Source organism: Plasmodium vinckei, assembly GCF_900681995.1.
Source record: "Plasmodium vinckei vinckei genome assembly, chromosome: PVVCY_13".
Lineage (NCBI taxonomy): Eukaryota > Apicomplexa > Aconoidasida > Haemosporida > Plasmodiidae > Plasmodium > Plasmodium vinckei.
In genome coordinates, this window is record NC_051305.1 from 188,864 (window position 1) to 213,197 (window position 24,334).

Genomic DNA, 24,334 nt, shown 5'->3' on the forward strand with positions numbered 1-24,334 from the left:
TATTTATATCTTACTAGCCTTATGAGCAGCATTTTAATGCAACCTTTGTAAAAACAAAAAAAAAAAATTTCTTCCGATATAATGGTATGTAGAGAGAAATCATATTATAAACAAATGTATAATTACCAATTTTCATGCGATAAAAGCTAAAATAAACTCTGCTTTTTTTTATTATTATAATAATTTTACAAGCACATGTATAAATAATTTCTATTTTTCGGTATGTATTTATAAATAATTAAAGGATTTCGGGTATACTATTATAATTTTATTTTATATAATTATTCCAAATTACTGAATTGTTTATATTTTTACTAAATAATTTAACAAATTGTTTCATTTAATTAAATAAAAAATATTATTTCATAGAATATTCCCCAAATATTCATAATAAAATAATTAAGCATATTTATTTCTTAACATTTCCACATTTAAGCAATTCGCTAAAATTATATTAATATATAATAAATTTTTTTTACCAACTTGAAAAAAATGCAATCAATTGTAGGAAACCAAGCCCCAGATTTTAAAGCTGAAGCTGTTTTCGGTGATAATACCTTTGGAGAAGTTAGTTTATCCGACTATATTGGAAAGAAATATATCTTATTATATTTTTATCCATTAGATTTTACTTTTGTTTGCCCATCTGAAATTATAGCTTTAGATAAAGCTCTTGAATCATTTAAAGAAAAAAATGTAGAATTGTTGGGATGTAGTGTAGATAGTAAATTTACACATTTAGCATGGAAAAAAACACCATTAAAACAAGGAGGTATTGGAAATATTAGGCATACTTTGTTATCCGATATTTCAAAAAGTATAGCAAGAAGTTACGGTGTTTTATTTAACGAAAGTGTAGCATTAAGAGCTTTTGTTCTCATAGATAAGCAAGGAGTTGTTCAACACCTTCTTGTTAATAATTTAGCATTAGGAAGATCAGTTGATGAAATTTTAAGATTAATTGATGCTTTGCAACACCATGAAAAATTTGGAGATGTATGCCCAGCTAATTGGCAAAAAGGAAAAGAATCCATGAAACCATCGGAAGAAGGTGTCGCAAAATATTTATCGAATTTGTAAAAGAATAAAAATAAATACAAACGGTTTAATGTTAAGCCAAAAACAAGGATGCATCCTCACTAACATACATGTGTGCATCTGTAATTCTAGTTTTCATACATTTAATATTAGCATTGCGTGAATATTAATTATACTGTGTTATGATATTCTTGTGTATTTTATTATATGTGTATATATTTCTAACGTTAAATGCTTTATTTTTAAAATGGCAGTATGAAATTCAAATAAGAAAACTTAGTAATAACAACAATAAAAACAATAATAACTAAGAAAGACGTACAATAAAAATTGTATAAGCCACGAGTATAACAAACTAATATATTTTTTATACTATACTCATGCTAGAATTGAATAACCTTAATACGTTATACAAAAAATTATTATAATAGCTTAAATTATTTGCAAATGTTCCTATAAATACATATGTATTCAACTTAATTACCTTTCAAGGACCATCACATATTATATGTCATATTTTTCTCATATATAAATCCTTGAATTAATATGAATTTCCATAAAAAATTTTATGTTACTGGTGTAAAAATGTACAATACATTTTTTTATCATTACTTATGTATTTCTTTGTTTTAAAGGATAGTATATATATTTTTTTATGCCTAAGGTAATATTAAACAGCTCGAAAACGCGTAATCAGCTTTGCAAGCTTAATGGTCTCATTAATACTTAACTTACATTAAAAATTTGTATATACATCGGAAAAAATGTACAATTAATAAATATTAAAATATAAAAAAATAATATATTTAAAGAGAATAAAATCATAATGATCTTTGGAAAAGTATGAAAAAATTGCTATTTTAATAATACAAAGTAATGGACTATATATAGATACCTATGCTTACACATTGTTCAAAGATATAAGCAAACAACCCCACAAAAATGGGATTGCATATAGAATGTGTTCATACTAAATATAGCAATATGTTTTTTTACTTTTTCTTGAATTATATATTATATTAAGAGTTTTTTTAATATTATAAAATAAATTCCAAAGTTTATATTACTCCTTTTTCAAAATAAAATAAAATTAGTACTGCGATAAATCACAAAATATGCTTAATCACATAAATAACATGTAATAATTAATAGTAATAAAGAGTAAAGCCGATTTAATGGCAATAATAATAGTAACAAGTAAATAATTGAGTAAATCTTATAACAATATCAAAGTAAATAACTAAAACACATATTCCACACTTTATATTTTAGTTGATTATTTAGTATATATATTTCTTTTAAAAACTTTTATTCGATTATTTAATTTTTTTGGCAATATGTGTAAGAATATATGGAAAATTATATATATCGTTTTAATTATAAATGCTTTATTTTTGGTAAATATAAATTGTGATTCCAATGATAAAAATAATGACGATGACAACAACAAAAAAAAGATGGGATGTTGTGGGGGTACTAATAAACCACTACCATCCACCAACAAACCGCTAAAGAGTTGTTGTAGTGGTAAAAAATCGGGGAATGATGAATGTAAACCAATATTAGATCTCAATCATATAGGGAGTAATGGAAAAAACAAAATTCCATTTATTTACAAATGCTGTGCAAATCATGATACATATGAAAGTATAATTAATAAACACTTTAATGAAGAAAATGGAGACAATACAACCGATACTGCAGAAAAAATGAATATGATGATGAGTAATTTATCTATGCCTATGTCATTTCAAAATACTACACATACTATTATTTTATTCAAATTTTGGGAAACTACCACTGTAAGAACAAAATCGTATATTAAACTTAGATAAACATATATATGCATATAATTATGTATGCTTTATCCTTATTTATATAATATTTTTGTACATATATACACATCCATATTTTTCTTATATTTAATAAAAATTCAGGTTCCATTTTATTTCATATCCCTGATATTATGCTTTATATTTGGAATACTTTCAGTCGCATTCAAAGTTTTGAGACTATATATAGAAAAGGCGTTGCCCGCAACAAGTAATGCAAGTGTATTCACCAGCGCAACTCTATTTAAACATAACACGATTAGAATGATTTTATCTTTTATCATATATAGTTGGGATTATTTATTAATGTTAATTGTAATGACATTTAATGTTGGATTATTTTTCGCTGTAATTTTGGGGTTATCATTTGGATACTTTTTAATGGGAAACAATTTTGTCTCATGCACTCAAGATTCAAACTGTGATGTAGATGCTCATAAAGAGCTTTATGGGGATCCAGCTTGCTGTGGATGCTAATATTTTAAATACAACGCATATTTGCATATAATACAAGAGAAACAAGATATTATTCTATATGTTTGTATTCCACACTATAGATTCTTTTGCTTATTAATACTATATCTAAGCCGTACATTTTTAATAAATCCCCTGTTTTAACTCCCGATATTATATTTATATAATAAAAATTAGCCATATTAGCTAAAAAAATTCTTTGAGATGCTTACTTTGTTCTATTTTAAATGATAAATATAAGTTTTTATTTTTATGTTTTATTTTTTTATTTTTTTTTTTATATTTTTTTTGAAAGTTAGGTGCACACATTATTACACTCCATTTTTTATGCATTTTGATTACACTTTACCATATATTAGAAACCCACCGTATTATCATTCTCTTTCTTTAAAAATATAACTTACAAGTGTACATATATTTATTCTATCATTGTTATTCGTATTGATACGTCTTTAAAATGATATGTATATAAATACCCTGGTTTTTAAAATTTGAATGGAACCATATCTTTAAATAGGAGAATAATATATACCAACTTCTATAAAATATGCACGAATCTTTATAGGTTATAAAAATTAGAAATGTATATATTTTAAAAAAAGTTACCATTTTACATATTTATTTTATTTTTATTTCTTTATATTTCCATTTTTTTTATTTTTTACATTTCATCTCTTCACATAATCATATAAATTTGGGGGCGGAAAATGCTTTTCATCTATGCTCAATTTGACTACATATTATTGTCGCTTCATATTCTATTATATTTTTTTCTATCTTATTTTTTTTAGCACAATTTAAATATTTATATAAATTATACATCCTTATATGCTTATACAATTTGTGTTTTATTTTTTATAAGAATAATAACCTCACGTGAAATTTATATCATTGATTTTTATGCAATATATTTTATTGCCAAAAAAACCATCAAAAAAATTGCAAATATTTTATATGATTACTATAAGAACATTTATATGTAGAAAAAAATATATATTATAAATATATTGTATTAGTATTAATATATTATTACAGTATATATTTATATATATTGGCTGTATCAGCAAACACAAACAGTATTATTAACAAGATGAATGCATAGCTGCAATCATTCACCATTAATTGTTGAAACTGTATGTACAGATCATACAATAAATCTCCAAAATATTATATATATTCAAACATCCAATCAAAGGAATAATGAAATAATTACATAGATGATTATGTGAGAAGTGAAATTATAATATTTTTCAGTATATAGAAAATTGTATTTGTCAATTTTGTAACTATTTGTTTTTGTAACATTTTTTATGAGTAAATATTTGGAAAAACCAATAACCTTGTGAACACATATGCCTATTTGCATACCCAATTGCGAACTTAAGCATGCAGGCATAAAAAAATAAATATCGTCTTATTAATAACCCAAGTTATACATATCATCAGATAAGTATTCAAATACAATAATATATAGATATACAAATGATAGGTGTATTATCAAATAAATATATTGGATATAAACAAAAATACGTGAAACCATGAAAACCCGAATAAATAGCAAGATAAAAGAAAACGCATACCAAGAGTATATCAACAAATGCGAGACTTATGATATCAATGAAATAGTAAATTATATTAAATCTAATACATTTTTTAGAAAATACACTACCTCAAATAATATTCAAGAAGATGAGGCAGCAAAATATAAAGTCAACTATCATATAATTGATGATACAGTGAGGACAAAAATAGCCAATTTATTTAAAAAGGAAAAAGCATATTTAAAAAAGTATGAGGAAAATGAAAATTCAAAAAATGAAAAACCAAACCCAAACGAAACAAGAGTTAGTGAAAAAAAAGAAAAGGGGCTAATATATTTATACAATGCTTGTGACAATCTTTTTAAAAGTCAAGAGAATATAAATGGGAAAGACAAATTTATAATTATAAATAATGATAATGGCATGAAAAAAATAAGTGAAAACAATATAAATGAATTACTAGTAGAAATCATATATACAATATTTACTAAAAATGAAACATTGGAAAATAGTATGCTAAATTTATTAGGAGAAAGTAATATAGATCTTATAATTAATATTATTAAAAATAAAGATGAAATAAAAAAAGACGTAAAATTGTTAAGTAAACATGTAGATATTAAAGAAAATACATTGGGAGCTAATTTTTTTATAACCAATACAACAACAAAAAATACTAAAAATAATAAAAATATATTAACTAATAAAGAAAATATTGAAAACATCATAGAATATTTTATAAATAATTTTGAAGGCAATTATTTAGATAACGTTAAAAAAATTTATTTACCTAATGAAGAAAATCAATTAGAAGGGATAAATGTTCCCCAAAATACTGCCTACTCATATTCAAATAATATGACAAAAGTAAAAATTAATAGATTACCAAATATGATTTTTGATCAAAATGAATTAGTATCTGTTAATTCTTTACCATTTTGGGCAAAATATATTTTTAACTTTCAATACTTTAATTATATTCAATCAAAAGTTTTTAATGCTGCATTTAAAAACAATAAAAATTTATTAGTATCTGCACCGACAGGGTGTGGTAAAACAAATATAGCTTTGCTTGTTATATTACAACAACTTATTTTGCACTCAGAACAACATGGTATTAATCTGAACAAAATTGCTAATATGCATTTGATTAAAAAAGGGTTGGCCCCTGAGGGGAATGGACATATAGAAAAGGATAATACCACTTCTGGAAGGCTTAAAGGAATCGAAACGGAAAATAGAGAAAATATAGAAATAGAGGAACCAATAAACAAACTGGAAGGGGAAGATAACGATGCTAAAGAAAAAAATGACGAAGAAATATCCGAAATAGAAAATGATATTAATAAATTCGAGGTTGCAGAATCATCTTATGATGATGATAACCAAAGTGATGCATCTAGTGTGTCAGAAATTGAGGAAACTGTGATTAATCCAAATGATTTTAAAATAATTTATATTGCCCCAATGAAATCATTAGTATATGAAATAACAACTAATTTTCGAGAAAAATTAAAAATCTTTAATTTGAATGTTTGTGAATACACAAAAGAACATAGTCTTACATCTAAAGAATTAGAACATGTTCATATAATTGTTACTGTACCCGAAAAATTAGATATACTTCTGCGAAATAGCAGTTATTCATCTACAGTTTCCGATGAATCCTTAATAAAATCTATAAAATGCATAATACTTGATGAAGTTCATTTATTAAATACAGATCGGGGTGATGTAATTGAAACAATTGTTGCACGATTTTTGCGATATTCAGAAACATCGCAATCTATGAAGAGAATAATGGCAATGTCAGCTACTTTACCAAATTATAAAGATGTTAGTGATTTTTTAAAAGTAGAAAGAGATATGTGCTTTTATTTTAATGAAAAATATAGATCTATACAATTAGATAAAACACTATATGGTATACATGAAACAAATATGAATAAATTAAATTTAGCAAAAAATTTATGTGCATATAATGAAATTATAAACAGTTTAAAAAATGATAAGCAATGTATAGTATTTGTTTGCTCAAGAAATGACACTAATAAAACAATTGAATTTTTAATTGATCGTGCAATAAAAAACGATGAAATCGATTATTTTACAAACAATTTATACACAGATTATGATGTAAATAAAAAAATAAAAAAATCTAATAATATATATATTAAAAAATTCTATGAATATGGTTGTGCAATACATCATGCTGGTATGTCTAGATATGATAAGATATTAGTAGAAAATTTATTTAAAAAAAAAACTTTCAACGTTTTATGTTGTACTTCTACACTTGCATGGGGAGTTAATTTACCTGTCCACACTGTCATCATAAAAGGAACTAATTTCTTTTCATCTGAAAGCGGAAAAATGGAAGATCTAGACATATTAGATATTAATCAAATTTTTGGTAGATGTGGGAGACCGCAATATGAAAGTCATGGACATGCTATTTTAATAACAGAAAGAACAAAATTATATAAATATATTAAACTATTGACAAATAATACAATCATTGAATCAAACTTTTTAAAAAATATTGAAAATCATCTAAATGCTGAAATAAGTATGGGAACAACCAAAAATGCACAAGATGGAATTAAATGGCTAGAATATACCTATCTTTATATTCGTATGAAAAAAAACCCTTTTTTATATGACACCGATATAAAAAATGATAGAGAATTATACGAAAAACGTAAAAGCATAATTATAAAGGCAATCAGTAATTTAAGCGAAAATAAGCTTGTAAGAAGAAGTTTAACCAATGATTTTATTGGAACTTTTTATGGGCATATAGCTGCTAAATATTATGTCGATTATAAAACCATAGGAATATTTGCATCACATATTGAAAATAATAATTATACAGAAATAATTGATGTTATAAGTAAAGCAAAGGAATTCGAAAATATACAAATTCGAAATGAAGATATGAATGATTTTATATATTATAAAAATAAATGTGATATTAAAGAAACTTATGATGAAAGCAAATCTATGACAGTACGTATATTGATAGAAATGTATTTGAGAAGATTACAAATTAATAATTTTTCTCTAGTTTGTGAAATTAATTACATAGTACAAAATATAATTAGAATATTATATGCATATTATGAAATATGTTTAAATATTTTAAAAAACATATCACATCTAATTATAAATACACATAATTTGATTCTCTCCATTACAAGAAGGTTGCCAATGGATTGTGGACTGTTCAGGCACTTTTGTTATAAAAATGAGCTAATGGATAAAAAGTATATTCATACAGGCAATCAAAATGAAAATAAAGGGAATGCCATGAAATTCAAGAATAAAAACGGTTCCAACTTTAACAATGATGATCAAAAAGAGGAAAAACAATATTTTATCGATTCTAATTTAAATCCAATCGATATTAATGATAATGAAGAAGATATCTATGGTGAAAATGTACGATACCGAAAAAACCAAAATTATACAGTATACTTAAAAGAAACAGCAGTAAATATATTAGAAAAAAAAAATTTATCTTATGAAACTATTGTAAATTTAAGTAAAAGTGAATTATTCTTCTTCTTACGAAATGAAGTATACACCAAACAAATATTATATTATCGAAATATAATACCAAATCTATATATTGATGGATATATTCAGCCAATTACTCAAACTATTATGAAAATTAACTTAAATGTTCAACTACAAAATACAATATGGTCAGATCAATGGAATAATACTAAAGAAGATTTTCATATATTTTTATTAAACACATTAAATAATGATATTTTATATTTTCAAAAATTTACTATACATAAAAAAGATAGAAAAAAAATTCATGATATTTCATTTGAATTTCCAATAACTAATATAATGCCTTCACAAATTACTGTCCAATTTTTATCTATGAATTGGTGTAATCTATCATTTGTTCACATATTTAACACAAACAATTTATTTATAAATCAAAAAATAAATGTATTTTCAGAAATATTGCCTATTGCACCTTTGTCAACTGAAGTTATGAATATTCCTAACTACATTAAGTTCTTTTCTTTTAAATATTTCAACCCCATACAAACACAAATATTCCACGCCGCTTTCCACACCGATGAAAACATATTACTTGGAGCTCCAACTGGTAAGAATAAATCAAAAAATATAAATGACCATATTTTTTGTTCGATCTTTGTGCCATCCCAATTTTTTTTTTCTCTCATTGTTTTATTTTTTCCCCACTTTAATTTTTTCAGGTAGCGGAAAAACTGTCATAGGAGAATTATGTATTTTAAGAAATCTACTAAAGCATGAAGACCAGAGATCGGTATATATATGCCCAATGAAAGCAATTGTAAACGAAAGGTGTAATGCTTGGAAAAATAAATTTAAAACATTATTCAATAAGAATGTAATTGAATTGACAGGGGATAAAAACGAGCACAAAGATAATATAAAAAACAGTCATATAATAATATGCACTCCTGAAAAATTAGATGTCATATCTCGAAATTGGAAAAATAAAAATATTATAAAAAATATTAATTTAATTATATTTGATGAAATACATTTGCTAGGACAAGAAACTAGAGGAGGAGTTATTGAAATTTTAGTAAATCGATTTAAAAACATGCAAAATTATTTAAATAAAAAAATAAGATTAGTTGGATTAACAACTGTTATAACAAGTGTTGATGATTTGATTTTATGGCTAGATGTAAAAGAAAATTATCTTTTTAATTTCCCATCCTCTTGTAGAATAGTGCCATGTAAAACACACATTTTAGGGTTCAATCAAAATGCATACTGCCCTAGAATGTCGGTAATGAACAAAGATGTATTTGATTCTATTAATCAATATGCACAAACGAAAAATGTTTTAATATTTGTTTCTTCACGAAGGCAAACAAGACTTACTGCTTATGATATAATTTCTCTAAACTTAAGTAGCCATAATTTTAATTTTCTCCATCTTGAAAATTTATTAAATGATAAAAATCATATAAAATTTTTGTTAAATAAAACGAAAAAAATAGCTGAAAAAAAAAATTCTTTAAATACAAATACTCTTAATTCTTATATTTCTAATGCAACTGGTCTAAAAAATGAAAAAATGGTAGAATATAATAACGATTTTGATCAATTTGATTACAACTGTTTGTTTAATAAAAATTTATCTGAACAAGAAAAAATTCATGTACAAAATTTAATATTTCAAAATTATTTAAATATAGTAGAAAATGAGCATTTAAAGGACTTATTAAAATATGGCATAGGTATCCATCATGCTGGCTTAAATGAAAGTGATAAAAATATTGTAGAATATTTTTTCCTAAATAAAATAATACAGATTTTAATATGTACCTCGACTTTGGCATGGGGAATAAATTTGCCCGCATATCTAGTTATAATAAAAGGTAATGAATATTATGATTGCAAAACAAACAAATATAAAGATATACCATATACAGACTTATTACAAATGATTGGAAGAGCGGGAAGACCTCAATTTGATAATGAAGCTTTAGCTATTTTACTAGTTCACGAAAAAAGAAAAAATGCCATTAAAAACTTTTTATATCATCCAATGAATATCGAGTCAAATATTATGGAAAATATTAATGAGCATATAAATGCAGAAATATGCTCAAAAGTTATACAAAACAAGGAAGATATGCTTACATACATAACAAAATCATACTACTTTAAAAGAATTTTTTCTAACCCTTCATACTACATGAAAGATGTCCAATATATTCAACTCTTTGAAAATAACCGATTATCAAATCAAGCAAAAAAAGCCATATATGATCATATAAATAAAATCATAGAAAATACAATCGAATTTTTACAAAAAAATAATTGTATAGAAGTAGTACAAGAAGATTATATTCAAAATTATTATTCTACTCCCCTAGGATATATAACATGCATATATTATATAAAATGTGAAACTGCTTATTTCTTTTATAAAACAATAGAACAAAGTATTTCTCCAAATCCAAATCTGCATACAGATCCCACAATACAAACAACCCCCATTGTTCAAAATCAAAATGTATCTGAAACAATGGAAACAAATATAGAAAATGGCGAGAATTGGAAAGAGGAAATAATTGAGCAAGAAGAAAAAAATGACCATACTGATGATAACAACAATAATATTAAATCTGATACTTTACCTCCATCAAAAAAAAAATTCGACTTTTATGGATTGCTTGAACTTATTGCACAAGCAAAAGAATTTGATGATGTCCCATTAAGACATAATGAAGATAAATATAATGTAAAACTTAGAAACCAAATACCACTAGATATTGATATGAATATGCCAAATGTTAAAACATATCTTTTACTTCTTTCGCGTTTTTATGAATGCACATATGAAACTGTTGATTATTATATCGACTTAAAATTAGTATTAGATCAGCTAGCTAGAATTATAAATAGTTATATTGATATATCTTTACTGTTCCATAATTATACTTATATTAAAACATTAATTTTAATTTTTCAATGTGTTAATCAAAGAATTAAACCATATACAAGCGACCTATATACTATTAAAGACATTAATGATAGTCAAATAAATAAACTAAAAGAATTACAAATCAAAAATATTAAGGATTTAATCAAATTTGATAAAAATTTCTTATACTCACTAAACATATTTGATACATCACAAATAAATTATATTCTTCATATACCAAATTTAACTACAAACATCAAATTATACCAAAAAAATATCAATACCGATACTCCTGTAGATGCTAATATTTCAACCGATATCGAACCAAATAAAATTAATAATTTTACGAATATAAAACTTGGAAAATATTCCCAAAATGAAAATAAATACCATTTCAAAATAAGATATTATGAAAAGAATGAAATATTGATAAAAGTTTTTTTTAGCGTTTCAAACAAAATATTCAAAGAAGCAAACCCCAATTCATCCAAGGCTTCAAATGCTCAATGGTATGCCCTTTTTATTTACTCAAATGAATATATACCTCCATGGGTATATACTTCTTATTTTATCATATGAATTGTGATCGTTTTTTCAATCATTTCCATAATATATTATTCTTTTATGTTACTATATTTCTCTACATATTTTCACTATTACTATTTTATTTAATTTTTTACACTTATACAGGTATGCTATCCTTCACGATTTGTCACAAGATCAATCAATATCCATCAAACGATTTACTTTACCATCGACAAAAAAAATGTCTACAGTTTCATTTACGTAAGAAATAAACGCACCATAAATAGTACACTATATATTTATATGAATTATAGAGGTTATTTCAAATTATTATCGTTTCTTATTATCATTATATCTCTTTTTTGTTTAAATATTTATAGACTCGAAGATATTGAAATAGGAAATTATAATTTCATAATTTACATTCATAGTGATATGTATTATGGGCTCGATTACGAGGTAGTTTAAACAATTAAAAATAAACACAAAAATTATTATAATTTACATTCTTGCATATTTATGGCGTATATTAGATAAAAATAATATCATTTAAAAATATTTAAAATACATCTCTATATATATATTTAATGCTCCATTTATAGGCATATTTAGATATCCAAGTTGAATAAATTAAATATACTATCATTTTGACATCTTCTAGTATATATATAGATATGCCAATTTTGCTTACCTCCTTTTTATTATTTGTGTACGATTATGTTAATCAAATATAAAATCATTGCACTGAATAATTAAGCCATTAAGCAAAGTATTTATTACAATACTCGAGTATATAATTTTTGATTTTTAGTAAATTGTGATCATTTTCCACAATATGATTCTATGATAATGTTATTTACGGTCACCCGTTTTAATATTATTATTTTTTCATTTATTTTTATCACTTATTTTTGACATTATTATTTTATATTTCACAAATTTTCCGTTTTTACACATATATTTGTTCATTTTATTCTCACTATATATTTTTCCATTTTTTCTTCTACTTCAACTGTCTAAAAATGGAAGTTGATTGGAAAGAAACTTTTGAAGAAATAGTAATATCTTTAAAACATGAAAAAAAAACAAAAGGTACTTTGTTTGAAACTGCTATTTATAATAATACCTATTTAGATACGAATTGTTATGAATTTGAAAAAAATATTTTAATAACAGAAGTATATATAAAAATCGTTCATAATAATAACACAATAAATTTAGACTTATATGATAAAATAAGTGTTAAAAAAGAAGATATACAAATAAAAAATAATAATCAATACATAATTTTAATTTTAAAAAAAAAGGAAAAAAAATTATGGGGGCATCTATATTTCTTTTCTATGTTTGTAACCTATAAAAATTATGTATACCCAAACTTATTAAAATGCACAAAAGAAGAAAAAGATAAAATTATTTCACTAGAACAAAAATTCAAAACTTTAATTAATAACAGAAGAATTCAAAGTATAGACCACCTTAAAAAAATATTAAAAAAAAATAAGCTACATAACGACGATTTTTATAAACAATTGAAAGATGATGCACAAAAAATACAATGGGAATTAGAAAAAAAAAAAATTGAGGATTTTAAAATTCAAAAAGAATCTGTAAAAAAAAGAGCAGTAGATACAATTTATGAAGAACTCGACGAGAAAAATGAAGCAGAAAGTGTCTTATATAGCGAAATAGACAATAACCAAAACAAGCCTAGAAAAATTGAATCATTATTTCTAGGAAATGATAACACAAATAAAGTAATAAAGTTAAATTTTACGGAACTAAAAACGAATCAACGTCCAGCAAGAGAATCCAGAAATTTAAAAAAACCCTTAGCAAATTACTCATCAACAAAAAATTTCTTTTTGATTGTGCTAATTGAAAAAGCTAAGAAACTTTTTTTTAAAAACTCCGATTTTTCAAGTTCCCTTGAGACATTGAAATCAGTAAAGGATAATATTCAATCAGGTAAAAAAAATATGAAAAAATTTTATTGTAAAACTATAGCTAACTATGAATATCTTTCACTGTAGAAAATTAAATAAAGCAACAATTAAAAATATATGGGCATGCACACAAAACTGTGCATTTTCTTTATTTTCATATTTATATGGAATCGTTTTACGAATTTATAATTGTTTTTTTATGAAAATAGGTGCAGAACTAATCTTGAACGAACACATAAAAGTTTTAAGCAATTTATCCTTATTATATCTCTTAAAAAATGATATAAATAATTGCATTGATTGCTGTGATAAATGTGTAGACTTAATAAATGAAGAAATTAAAAATTACGACACTGAAGATGCATATATTGATGAAGATACAATTAAAAATATTACACCATCTAAAATAATAAATTCATTAGATGATATTAAAAGCAAAAATTATATTCAGTATTTGTACATTATATATGCTATTGTTGTTGTAAGAAAAATATATGCTATGATAAAAAAAAGAGAAGTTATAGAAGAGGTAGAAAAATGTTTTAACTCCATAAAGGATATAAAAAAGTTTATACCTCGTTACTTTTATCAAAATATAGAAAATGATATTTTCAACTTACAAAATTCTTATTCATTAGACACTTTGCTCCGTGCTCAAGTATCTGGTAAGTTCACACTTGGTGAAAGCATATGTACATCCTTATGATCATGCAAATGCATTTATAAAGAATAAAAATAGTTATATTATTTTTATTTTATTTCTTTAAAATAGGAATTGACGAAATAAAGGAGCACCTACTAAAAATAAATAATCTAATCGATGATAAAAGGATACCACAAGATGCGTCTTTAAATTTTTACATATACCTGAAAAGATCATTTTATTTAAAAAATCTAAATATGTTTTATACAAATATTATAAATATATTTTTAACACTTTTTTGCATTATAGATAAACAAAACAAAATATATAGCTTTTTATATAATGTCGATGGATTCAACCTGACACAATTTTTACTTGATATATTCGAGTATATTTTGTTACTAAAAAATAATAGTATTCTTTCATCAAAGGTTGTAGAAATGGAAAATTTAAGAAACCAAGTAAAGGATAATCAAATATATCAATCAAACTACCATATAATCAATGAGGAAATTATTTCTGTTTTAAAAATTTTACTAACACAAGATTATCACAGTGAATTCCAATCAGCTTTAATTAGCAGCATAGCGTTAAACAAAATTATGAACTTATTTATAAATAAAAATGATGACGAAATATGCAAAAAGGGAGAGATTCATAATAATGATCATATCTCAATAAATGAACAAAATGAGCAACCTCAAGGAAATGATGAGACAAATCAAAATACAATAATGGATACATCGCAAAAAATTTCATTATCGTATTCAAATATTTATTTCAAAAATATTTTATATAAAATAAAAAAAAAAAATGTAACGATGAAAAATGTAAAATATCCCAGTTTGAAAACAAACAATTTGGATATAGAAATATATTCAAACGATGAAAATTATAGGAAAAAGTTAGAAAATATGTCTGAACTTTTAAAAGTCAATATAGCAATAAAAATTATAAAAACAATATGCTATTCATTAAATTTGATACAAAAAATATATAAAGAAAGTGTACCAGATAAAATTCATTTACGAAATGTTATGCATGTCTTATTAATAGATCTTTCTTACTCTATTTGGAAATCAAATAATTTATCTAAAACTGAAAATATCGTCAGTCTTTTATTTTTGTACCTTAATTTTTCTTTTATTTATAAATATGAGACTAATGAATTTATTATTGATACGCATTTTAAAAAAAAAGAGAACTCAAACAATTTTATGATGTTAAAGGGTATACAATCGGAAAATCATGATACTAACACTGGTGAAAATATTTCTACGGATTATATAAAGCATATTGTAGAGCAAACATTTATTCATAATTTTTTTGCTGATTATAAAAAGTACATAGAATCCGAGAAAAAAAAAGAACAACCTAAAAAAACACAAACATCGCATTGCTACAACCATAACAAAATGATCTTAAATACGTTGTATTTAATTAAAAAAATAAAAAATAATATAAACAAAAGAAAAAAAAATATCAAAATTATCGATATTAAAAGAAAATTTCTCAATAATAAATTTCCAGAAGAAATATATCATCAAATAATCCCTTTTTTGAATAATCAAAGTTATTATCTTATTTCGATTCAATATAGCATATTACTATTAAGTTATAATTACAAATTCACAATTACATCCTCATTTAGTTTAGAATATCTTAGCGTTTTAAAAAAGTATTTTACTATGTCTTTTTTTCTTAAAAATGACCAAAAAAAGGATGCAGATATGGATAAAAATATACCTATAATATATCAGTATCTTCTGAAAAAACATTTATCATATTTTACGCAACCGTGTTCCATTCATTTTAAAAACAAAAAGCGAGGCACATTTTTACAACAATATAATACAGAAAATTCTGAAAAATACTTAATTTCATATATCCAATCAGTTATACGAAAATACAAAAAGGTTCAAATTTTTAGAAATATAAATTATTGTTTAAGACAAATAAATGCGGACAGGATGATCATAGAAAATACACAAAAAATTGTATGTTACATTAGTTTTTTTTCAAATTTTATTTTGTTAACAGATATATATATATATATATATATATATATACGTTTACAAACTATATTGCATATGTGCTAATAATTCGAGAAAATACATTTCAAACTTTATGTTTTTTAGCAAATTAGTATACACAATAACCATTTCATAGCACTATTTATATTAATTATTTTGCTCTTATTTTTTATTATATATTTACAGCTTACGAGATATATGGATGTTTTGGCTCTTGATTTTCATATGTTAAATTGCTTCTTACAATTTAGCGAGCAAAATTTATCCCCTCATTCATTGATTAATAAAGAAAACCCAGGTATATATATATATACTTATTACTCACATTCACATGCAAATTTATATTTTATGTGACTGTAGAATTCAGATTGATATACACATATATTTGCTCATTAATTTTTTTTTTCATTTTCCATCGTTTGCAGATTTATGCTATTTTGATCATAAAATGATACAAGAAAATTCATTTGAAGCATTTAGCAAATGCAACTTTAAAGATGTTGTTAAGTATTATTTCATGAAATTCTTAAAGGTGAAGATTATTATTTTAAATACGAAATCCTTTCCTTATTAATTGGAATGAAATACAATTAAATTGAAATTATTAAAACTCCAATAATATCAATCAAAAACAAATATAACGCACATAATCATAATAATATAACAAAAACAAAAGAAGAGAAACTGTTCTTATATATGGAATAATTTTATTCTTATTTTTCATTTTTTATTTTACTTTTTTATGTTACATAATATAAGGTGCTTTAAAGCTTTGTGCTACTCTTTTTCATTTAGTATACACTAAGAAATAATTAAAGGAATGCATATAATACCTTAAGCGTATTACGCTTAATCAAAACATTTTTTTTATTTTTTTATTATGTACAAAAATATATTTTATTATATATGCATTATTAAAGGAACAATACAAATTTACTATACATACAACAAAATTTTCCCTATAATTTAATTTTGAAAAAAACAAACACAAAATATTAAATACAATTATTTCATTTCCTTTATTTTTATCTATATTTTTATATAATAATTCATGACTTTTAAAATAAAGACCCAAATCTCATATGCGGGTAAAGTTAATATATATTTTTTTTGGAAAATCATAAAGTTATTTTGTTTTATACAAAATATTATTTTTTCATAATTCATATTAGTAAATTCTTTATATGTATTAGCATATATAAATAGTTATATGCATTTTTTTTTGTATTTTTTTCCATTTTACATTTTTTTAATATTTTTTACATCATTGCCTTATACTATTAAATTATCAGAAAAAATATTCATTGATTTATTTTCTGATTATTACCACCAGTACATTATAATGCATAAATTAAAATGCTTTGTCATGTGTTTTTTTTACGTATTTTAGCACATAATAAGCTGTAAAATATATATAATTATGCATATATAGTAATCCTGGAACAATTTGTTATATAAGTTAAAAAATATAATACCCCAAGATGCATAAATAATTGTTTATCATTATAAATAAAGCGATATATTTATCCCAAAGTGTCATATATAGAGAGAGAAACAACATTTTTAGAAATATCAGGAGTATGAGAACAATTTTGATAATCTGAATAAAATATATTTATCCAAAACACATAAATTTGCAGACTAAGCAAAACAATTCAAGCCCAATATACATGTATATACATATATATATTCATGTAGATATTCACATTCACACATACACGCATACCTTTACAACAAGCGCGTTCTCTACGAATCGGTGATTTATTTGAAAAATGAGCCCTCCAAAATAAAGACCACTTAAAAAAGATAAAAGATAATGTAAAAAAAAAAGTGAAAAACGTAGTCAACAAATTTGGCATTGAATCGAATAATTAATAGAAAGGTTCTGGTATCACAAAAAACACATATAAAAATATAACAAACAAATAAATAAATATAAACAAAATAAATAAACGATTATAACGCGCAGAGAATAAGAATAGAAGAAACAAAATATGATATGGTGGTTTCTAATTTCAATCAACTTTTTGTTTTTTCTTATAAAAAGTTTTTTTACTCCCAAGGGGACAATATATTTGAATGATTTAAATAACACCCAAAACAATGTAGAAACAGGTATACAAACATGAAAAAATTAGTATAAAAACCATTTAAAAAAAATATTTTGTGCATTAAAATTGAATATATCATATTTTCACTATTTCTTGCATTATTTATATTTTCTTTTTCTTTTATTTATTTTCAGAAAAATATATTTTAGGGGAAAACTACAACTTAACGAGCTTAAAATTAAAAGTTGATTTTGGGTCGCTCGATACGGGCACCAAAATTATAGAACATAGTAGTGGAATCATAAATATAAAATCAATTCAGCAATATGATTATGACAGTTATATGTTAACACCATGTGATTCGGATATATGGTGGATATATTCCTTTAGTGATTTTATTCATATCGAAAAAATAGGTTTAGTGTCTTTAGAGCATTATGCATCAAATTTTAAAGTAATTGAAATACTTGGAAGTGATACATATCCAGCTACAAAATGGAAAAAATTAGGAAAAATTTCAACAAATTTTACAAAAAGTTTTGAACTATTTAACATTTATGATCATTGTAAAAATTATGATGAAGATAATTGCTGGGTTAAATATTTAAAGTTTATTGTTTTGTCGCATCATGATATAGAACAAAATTATTATTGTACTTTAACTCACCTTCAAATTTTTGCTTCTTCTGGTGTTGATATGCTTAGTGATAAAATATATTCAGATGATAGTGCTAATCAGATCGAAAGTGATCCTGAAAATTCTGACGAACAAAAAACAATTAAAATACAAGAACAAGAAAATGCAGAAAATTTGGAAGCTTTGCACGAAGATAAAGTTTTAAATAATATTAAAAAACAAATACATCCAAAAGAACCAGATTCAAACAACCAGCCTTCGAAGGACAATTATTATAAAGATGCTATAAGTTCTGATAATTTCCATAACGATAAACTTTTTTATAACAATATTCACAATGATGGTGCCCGATATAAAAATTCGAAACAAAATGCACATTATACAAACTATGCTCATTATCTATCCATAGAAAAAGATCCTTTTGACACAAACTTATTAGAAAAAGAATTAACACAATCTAAATTAATAGACACAGATTTAATAAAAAAAGAATTAATGGACACAGAATTAATAGAAGATGAGTTGCTAAACTATGAATTTATTGAAAAAGATATTAAAATTACGGCTTTTAATGAAGAAAATATATTCGATAATATAACTCAGCAAATGCAACGGGAGTATGGAGAAAATAAACAATATATTAATGAAGATACATCGATTATTTCAAATAAAGGTATGAAATATAATGAAAAAATAATACCTCATGGGGATAACACAAAAAATATTCAAAGGATTGAAAATAAATATATAATGCATCCTAAATACTATAATAAATTATTAAAAGATATTCAAAATGTGATCATCTTAAAAAATGGAAAAAATGGAATAGGATTAAAATGGACCAATTTATTAAGAATAAATCCTAAATATAACACTGACTTAAAAATCGAACCCTTTAATAATATAAACATCGAAGCCATGAAAATTGCTTATCATATTTCTAATAAAATTTATACTATATGCAATTCTTTTAAAAATTATAATATATCAAAATTTTTTAAAATGTCCTTAATAACTTCGTACAAACATATAATAATAAATTTCGTTCAAAATGATGAAAATATTACTTTTTTTATGAATAGAGAAAAATACAATTATGATGATTATACTAAAGAAGAGAATACCATAAAATATTCCCCATATAAAAATTATTTCAATGCTAAAAAATTAGTTTCCCCTTTTTATCATTCCCTTGAAAATGTATTAATTATATTATATAATTCACATTTTATTCCAAACAACAAATGGAATACATACATAGAAAATAAAAGAATAAATATAAAAAAAAATGACAAAAAAAAAATAATTTGGAAAAAGCAAAAATGCACAGCTTTAAATACATTAGAGTATTATCAAAATTTTATTATGGTAAAATATAAACACATCATTTTGATTAAATCAAAAAAAATTAATTTAATAAATATGGTGTTCTTCCCCAAAATATTATGCAACAATAATTTTATTTGTTTATATACAAATCGAGAAATATATGAAAGACTTATCAATAATTCTAATGATTTAATCACAAACATAATACAAATTTATAGAATATACGAAGATATTAATAATAAAGCACACACTGAAAAAACAAATTATGAAGCATTTCGATGTGAACAAAATGAAGGAGCGAAATTTCTGTTAAGTTTATTTTTACCTAAAAAATTGACAAAAAAAAAATACACACTTCATAATTTCATAAATAATATATTGAAATATAATCACACAAACATCAATAACAACAAGAGAAATACCTTATTTAAATATATACTGAACATAATTAAAAAAGAACACAATGATATACAACAACAAGCCAACCTTTATATTAGCATACTTAATGACACATTTTTAATTTTATATATAATTTATAGATCGAAAAAAAATTATGTATATACTTTAAATTTTTTTAAAAATTGTATAGATTTTATTTTTAAATGGAATAAATATAACAAATCGAATATTTTAATGTTAACGATAAATAATGAATCTTTATCGAATAAATATACCAGAATTATTCTTATGAACATTTGGAATGAATACAACATTTTAAAAAAAAAAAATAAAATACTTGAAAGTAATTCACAAATTAATGTAGATCCAAATGATGATTACAATGGATGCGCCAACTTTTACGAAATTGCAAAAAATATTTTTAATTATGATATCGAAAAGAATGCTAAGCTAGAAACATTTTTTAATGAAAATAAAAATTCCAACGATTGTTTATATTCAGATAGATTATGCCATACTCCTCTTATGAATAACCAAAATAATGATTATACAACTGAATTTGTTGCTCATTTAAAAGATTTAACACTTTTTGAAATACTTTTCCAGAAGATAATAGCAAAAAATATTATAATCAGATATGGTGCAACTTTATTTGACCCTAATAAATATCATATTAAAACATTGAATACATGCTTTATAAATATATGGAATAATTCCCTATTAAATATTCAAAAAATTAATGAAGAAAATGAAAATTTTAAATTTGATCTAAGCACAATAAAAACATTAGTGGAAAAACATCTCGAAACAGACCATTGCAATTTCCAACAGTTATCATATATTACAAAAAAATGGAAAAAAAATCAAACAGGCCAAAATATTATCAAAAATAATGAAATTGACAATATTAATTACATTTTAAGCATTTTCTATCGCATCACAAGTCGAAACATAGTTCTTCATCACTTCCATATGACAAAGTTTGCTAAAAACAACCCCAAGGACCTTAGATATACATACACAACAAAGCGAAACCCCATACTTTATATGTTTATTTCTTTAATAAATAACAGAATAAAATCCTTGAACATGATGAATCATTATAAAAATAAAATAAAAAATAAATACATCAATTATGACATAAATCATTGTATTTTTAAAATTATGAAACAATACAAACCTGTTATAAAAATAAATGAATATTTAAATAATCAAAATATTGATAAGTATCAGTCAAGAATCGACCCACAAAATAATATTAACATATGCTTATCAGTTAACGAAGCGGGGGATATTATACAATCTGTTAATTGTGGTAAAGGTTATCAAGACAAAAATATTATTAGCAGAGAAATAAAAAAAGGCAAAATTGAAAGTAACATAGTAAACATAAACTACAGCAATACTATTGATGATAAAAAAAATGATAACAGTATGGAAATATTAGATGAAATAAAAAAAACTGAAGAATCAAACAGCAAACTTATTAACGAAGTTTATGATATTATAACAGAGTATGATGATCGCATATCAAATAATTATACTGTAAAATTAAAAACTGGAAAAAATGTTTCACTAATAGTTAATAAACAAGATAAAATAAAAGGAGATATAAAAAATAATCACCCAATTAAAAGCCAAATAGAAAGAGAAAAAATATTAGGCTATCCAGATGATCTTGATAAAATCATTGATGATAATATCAATTATGACAATTATCAGGATTGTTTAAGAGAAGAAAAAATCGAAGAAAAGTCAAAAAATACAAGAGGGCATGCACTACTAACATTAGTAGATAAAGTTAAAATGATAGAAAATAAAAATAACCACGCTATTACAAAATTACGAGATGTTATAAGAATAACTAATAATAAAACAAAAATAATATATCATATGCTATCAAATTTCAAGGTAATGCAAAATACTATAAGCCTTTTGTTAAAATATATTATGATAAATGAAAAAAATATGAAAGATTTAAATAAAAATAAAAATCGAATGAATAACATTTTAAAAATATTAAAAAACATTTGTTTGGCACAATTTAATGATGTAAATTCAACTTTTGATTCACTTAAGCACGTTTGCGATCAACTTAAAGATATATTATATGATGAATTTGAAAAAAAATACTTTTTTCAAAATTCGAATAATAAATACACAATGTGCCATAATACAGAAGATATTATTCCTCATGATAAAAATTCTATACATCCAAAAAATTCTAGTTTTAATTTAAAGAGCAATTATATATTTAATTTTTTATATTACGAAAATCATTGCTATAATGACACATTTAAAACACCTCTTATTTATTACAATTCTTCTGTGGAAAAAATACAAAATGTTTATTTAAAAATATTTGACTTTTTTAGTAAATTCAATTTTTGGAAATATTTAATTTCCAAATTTAAATATTTCAAAAATAAAATTTACAACTATTTAATAAATACTAACAAAAATATAGAGCGACCTAATAATAATCAACAAAACAACCATTCTAATAACACTAATCAAGAAACCAATAAAAATTATTCCTTTTCGGATTTTAGCGATACAAACATATATGTTTTATTAATCTCTATGTTTTTATTTGTATTTATTGTAAATAATTTTTTGTGTTTTATATTGTACAAAAATTTATCAAATAAATTAAATGCTTATCATCAAAAATGTGCATGCCATACCAAATAGCATTACATTTTTGTATAATTAACATACCATTGGCCAACGCACACATATAAATGTATATGCATGTGCGCATTATTTAGCATTTATTTAATTATTTATGTTTATTGTACTTATGCATACATATATATGCATTAATTACATATTTTTTTTAATAACATGCACTTGTTTTACACTTTTTTTTTTTGAATAATTTACACCAACTTTAGTTACATTATCAAAATATTGATAAACTATTAATCTTTATAATAAATTTGTAACTGATAAATATTCTTAAACAATTAAGACATAACATTTCTAAATTTTTTTTCTGTCCCTATTCCGACATCAATCCATTATAGAAATTAAATACAATTTACACTTCATTGAGTTGTTAATTTCTATATGATAGTAACAAGAATAAATTTATCATTAATTGAAATGATAAATAATGGGTTTTTGAACAGTTAAGAAATTATATTAATATTTCAGTTATCTCCATTTTGTATAATTTGTTTTTATTTTACAGGTTTTTAAATATATATATGAAAAAATGAAGGTGGCATATGTGTGTTTATATATTTATTAATTCAAAAATTGTGTAAATATTTATAAAGAAGCATAAATGTATTTAAAAACAAAATAATGCATACAAAGGTATAATTAAAAAAAAATATATATGCACATATATAAAATTAATGGAAACCATTTAGAAGTATTATATATTGCATATATGATTTAACGTATTTGAAGGCATATGTTCCA

At 23.2% G+C, this 24,334-nt stretch overlaps 5 protein-coding genes across 5 annotated transcripts; all 5 read left to right on the plus strand.

Annotated features, from left to right (window-relative positions):
• Positions 1 to 492: 492 nt before the first annotated feature.
• Positions 493 to 1,080, plus strand: PVVCY_1300460 (thioredoxin peroxidase 1, putative; the record flags this gene model as incomplete). Its single annotated transcript, XM_008623723.1, has 1 exon — positions 493 to 1,080. The coding sequence occupies one exon, from the start codon at positions 493 to 495 to the stop codon at positions 1,078 to 1,080; it is 588 nt and encodes a 195-aa protein (XP_008621945.1).
• A 1,295-nt stretch (positions 1,081 to 2,375) lies between these two features.
• Positions 2,376 to 3,347, plus strand: PVVCY_1300470 (copper transporter, putative; the record flags this gene model as incomplete). The annotated part of the gene is made up of 2 exons (XM_008623724.1): positions 2,376 to 2,840; positions 2,976 to 3,347. 2 exons carry the CDS (start codon positions 2,376 to 2,378, stop codon positions 3,345 to 3,347), a joined length of 837 nt encoding a protein of 278 aa, XP_008621946.1.
• Positions 3,348 to 4,882: 1,535 nt separating this feature from the next.
• PVVCY_1300480 (DEAD/DEAH helicase, putative) lies at positions 4,883 to 12,493 on the plus strand (the record flags this gene model as incomplete). Its single annotated transcript, XM_008623725.1, has 5 exons — positions 4,883 to 9,014; positions 9,127 to 11,848; positions 12,030 to 12,125; positions 12,245 to 12,323; positions 12,467 to 12,493. 5 exons carry the CDS (start codon positions 4,883 to 4,885, stop codon positions 12,491 to 12,493), a joined length of 7,056 nt encoding a protein of 2,351 aa, XP_008621947.1.
• Positions 12,494 to 12,886: 393 nt separating this feature from the next.
• PVVCY_1300490 (conserved Plasmodium protein, unknown function) lies at positions 12,887 to 17,060 on the plus strand (the record flags this gene model as incomplete). Its single annotated transcript, XM_037634709.1, has 5 exons — positions 12,887 to 13,832; positions 14,020 to 14,475; positions 14,583 to 16,369; positions 16,673 to 16,784; positions 16,912 to 17,060. The coding sequence occupies 5 exons, from the start codon at positions 12,887 to 12,889 to the stop codon at positions 17,058 to 17,060; spliced, it is 3,450 nt and encodes a 1,149-aa protein (XP_037490767.1).
• Positions 17,061 to 18,480: 1,420 nt separating this feature from the next.
• Positions 18,481 to 23,596, plus strand: PVVCY_1300500 (Sad1/UNC domain-containing protein, putative; the record flags this gene model as incomplete). Its single annotated transcript, XM_037634710.1, has 2 exons — positions 18,481 to 18,601; positions 18,954 to 23,596. 2 exons carry the CDS (start codon positions 18,481 to 18,483, stop codon positions 23,594 to 23,596), a joined length of 4,764 nt encoding a protein of 1,587 aa, XP_037490768.1.
• Positions 23,597 to 24,334: the final 738 nt, after the last annotated feature.